The sequence below is a fragment of the Myotis davidii genome, unplaced genomic scaffold (assembly GCF_000327345.1).
Source record: "Myotis davidii unplaced genomic scaffold, ASM32734v1 scaffold478, whole genome shotgun sequence".
Taxonomy (NCBI): Eukaryota; Metazoa; Chordata; class Mammalia; order Chiroptera; family Vespertilionidae; genus Myotis; species Myotis davidii.
Window position 1 is genome coordinate 4,815,740 of NW_006289570.1, and position 2,486 is coordinate 4,818,225.

General features: G+C 61.5%; 1 protein-coding gene across 1 annotated transcript in view; it reads left to right on the forward strand.

Moving 5' to 3' along the window:
• The window catches only part of INPP5J (inositol polyphosphate-5-phosphatase J), a 30,095-nt gene that overhangs the window by 746 nt on the left and 26,863 nt on the right, over positions 1-2,486 (forward strand). Inside the window, exon 2 of the mRNA XM_015562839.1 lies at positions 1,565-2,484. Coding sequence (XP_015418325.1) covers positions 1,565-2,484 — 920 coding nt within the window. The remainder of the gene's footprint in view (positions 1-1,564; positions 2,485-2,486) is intronic.

Consider the following 2,486-nt stretch of genomic DNA (forward strand, 5'->3'; position numbering starts at 1 on the left):
GGCACCCCAGTGCCCCTGGCTGAGGGCTGGCACTCCCCGCTGTCCACTGAGCGGGGCTTGGGTGAACAGGGCCCCCCGGGGCCTGCGGGGGTCATGATGGGACATCCAGCGAGAAATGGAGTTAGCTCTCTCCAGGAGCCCCCAGGAGGACACTGGGCTGGTGGTGCTGGGGGACCTAACTGGGCTCCAGCTCTGCTGTGTGACCTTGGGCAAGTTGCTTGTTCTCTCTGAGCCAATGCAAAATGAGGAGGCTTGTGCCCGAAGACTAAAACTGTGACATCTGGGATGTCTAAGTTGTTAGTGCTGGAGGCGGTGTGGTGGTTGCTGCTGCTGGTGGTGGTGGTGGGTGCACAGTGGGATACCTGAAGCCAGGGAGGATGCCCAAAATGCAGCCTTAACGGGCTGAGTTTGGGGGTTGGGGGGGGGTGTGGAGGCAGAGTTTCAGGTTCTCTGGACCGAGAAGGGCACGGGATGCAGGCACACCGCATCTCTGGAGGCAGGCATGGGGCCACCCCAGGGCGAATGTAAATCTTCTGCCCTCGCTGGCAGAGGACAAGAAACAGGAGACAGATGGGGCAGAAAAAAAGAGGTCCCTCCAGGGGCCGGGTGACCCCCATTCTACCTGCTGGACAGAAGGAGGCTGCTTGCCGATCCTCATGGGTGGGAGAGAAGGTGAGGAGGGTAAGAGGGCATAACCTGGGCACAGAGAGGTGTGACGCCAGAATCAACAGAATGCCGGGCTTTCTCTGAATGTTAGACTCTCACTGGGCGAAGAGAGATATTCTGTGGGGCCCAAGTAGAATCCTAGCAAACGTTGGGCTCATAAATGCAGGGGGAAAAAATGAGACTAAGGTATTCCAGGAACCAGGTGTGGCCAGGGACCCTTCACCAAGCTCCTTTGTTTTACAGACAGGAAAACTGAGGCCCTGGGCTGGAGGTACTTGGCTAAGGTCGCACAGAGCTGGGCTTGGGATAGACGTGGCCATGCTCAGCCCGGGCTCTGGCTCCTGCATGGGATTCCGGGATGGGTGAGGAGGACAGAGAGGGCCGTGACCACGGTGTGAAATGTGTGCTGGGGGGACCTGAGGGCTCCTGGGAGCTGCGGAAGAAGGAAGGGATTGAGCAGCCTGGACCTAGGGTGTCCAGAGTGAGCAGATGTGGGGTGTCAGGCCAGAAGCCCTTGACCATGGGAGCAGCAGAGATGGCAGGGAATTTGCCCAGGAAAGCAGGCTCCAGCCCCCTCAACACTCCAGGGTGGCCAAGGAGTGGGTGCCAGCCAGGAAGGTTCGGACTACACTCTGCCTCGCTGGAGTCAGGCGTCTTAGTTTCCCTGACTCTGAAAGATGTGTCAGAATTGAGGGAGGGGATACGGTTCAGTGTCCTGTTTCCCTGCCAAAGAGAAGCTGATTTGCAGCAGGATGGATTGAGGTAAGACATGAGGAAGAACTTCCTTGGAAAGCTGTACCTTTCTTAGCTAGATGGGGTCTTCTGGGGTCTCACACGGAAGTCGGGGCTCAAGCCACTGGCTAGGGTTACCCTGTGTCTTTACCTTGTCCTCTACAAGGTGGACTCGAGTTTTCAGCTCCTGGCCAAGGAGAGCGCAGCGCCAGTGCCCCTGGAACCAAGGCTGGCTCTGGCACCTCTGGGGCCACGTGCTGCTGTGCCACCTTCCTTGGAGGGGGCAAGGCTGGCTCTGGCGTCTCCTCGACCCCTCCTGGCTCCGCCGGCTACCCCTGGAGGGCAGAACACAGCTCTCACCTGCCACAGCTCCAGCCCGGCCCCGGTATGCGTGGCCCAGCTGGTGATGTCTGCCGCGGCTGCGCCGAAGCCTCTTCCAGCTCCATCAGGCTCCATCCTGGCTCCGGCATCCCCGGGGCAGCTGGTGATGTCTGTCCCAGACGTGCCACGGCTGCCCCCAGCCACCCTGGGGCCCAGGCTGGCTCCGATGTCTAGGGACCAGAAGCAGACAGTACCTGCCTCCGTGAAACCCAAGCCAGCACTGGCCACTTCCGGCCTGAGCCTGGCCCTGGCGCCTGAGGAGCAGCGCCCGCAGCCTCCCTCCAGCTCTGTCCCAATGCCCAGTCCAATTCTGTCGCCCTCTCAGGAACAGACCCTGGCTCCAGCATCCATGGCATCAGCCCCGGCCTCTGTGGGACCAACACCAGCTAACCAGAGGGATGCCCCCGCCCTTAGGTCTCTCCCCGCTTCTGAAGGGCATCGTCAGCCTCCAGCTCAGGCATCCAGTCCTGTGGTCTCCCCATCTTTGATCCAATCTCCCCCAGACCCCCGGCTCTCCCCCTCCTTCAGAGCCAGGCCCGAGGCCCCCCGCAGCAGCCCTGAGGATCCTGTCCTGCCCCGGCCAACTCAGATGCTGCCCCTGGATGTGAGCCAGGGCCCTGCAGAGGCTGGCACCCGCTCCCCAGGACTGCTGTCCCCCACCTTCCGGCCAGGGGCCTCCTCAGCTCAGACTGTGCCCCCGCCTCTGC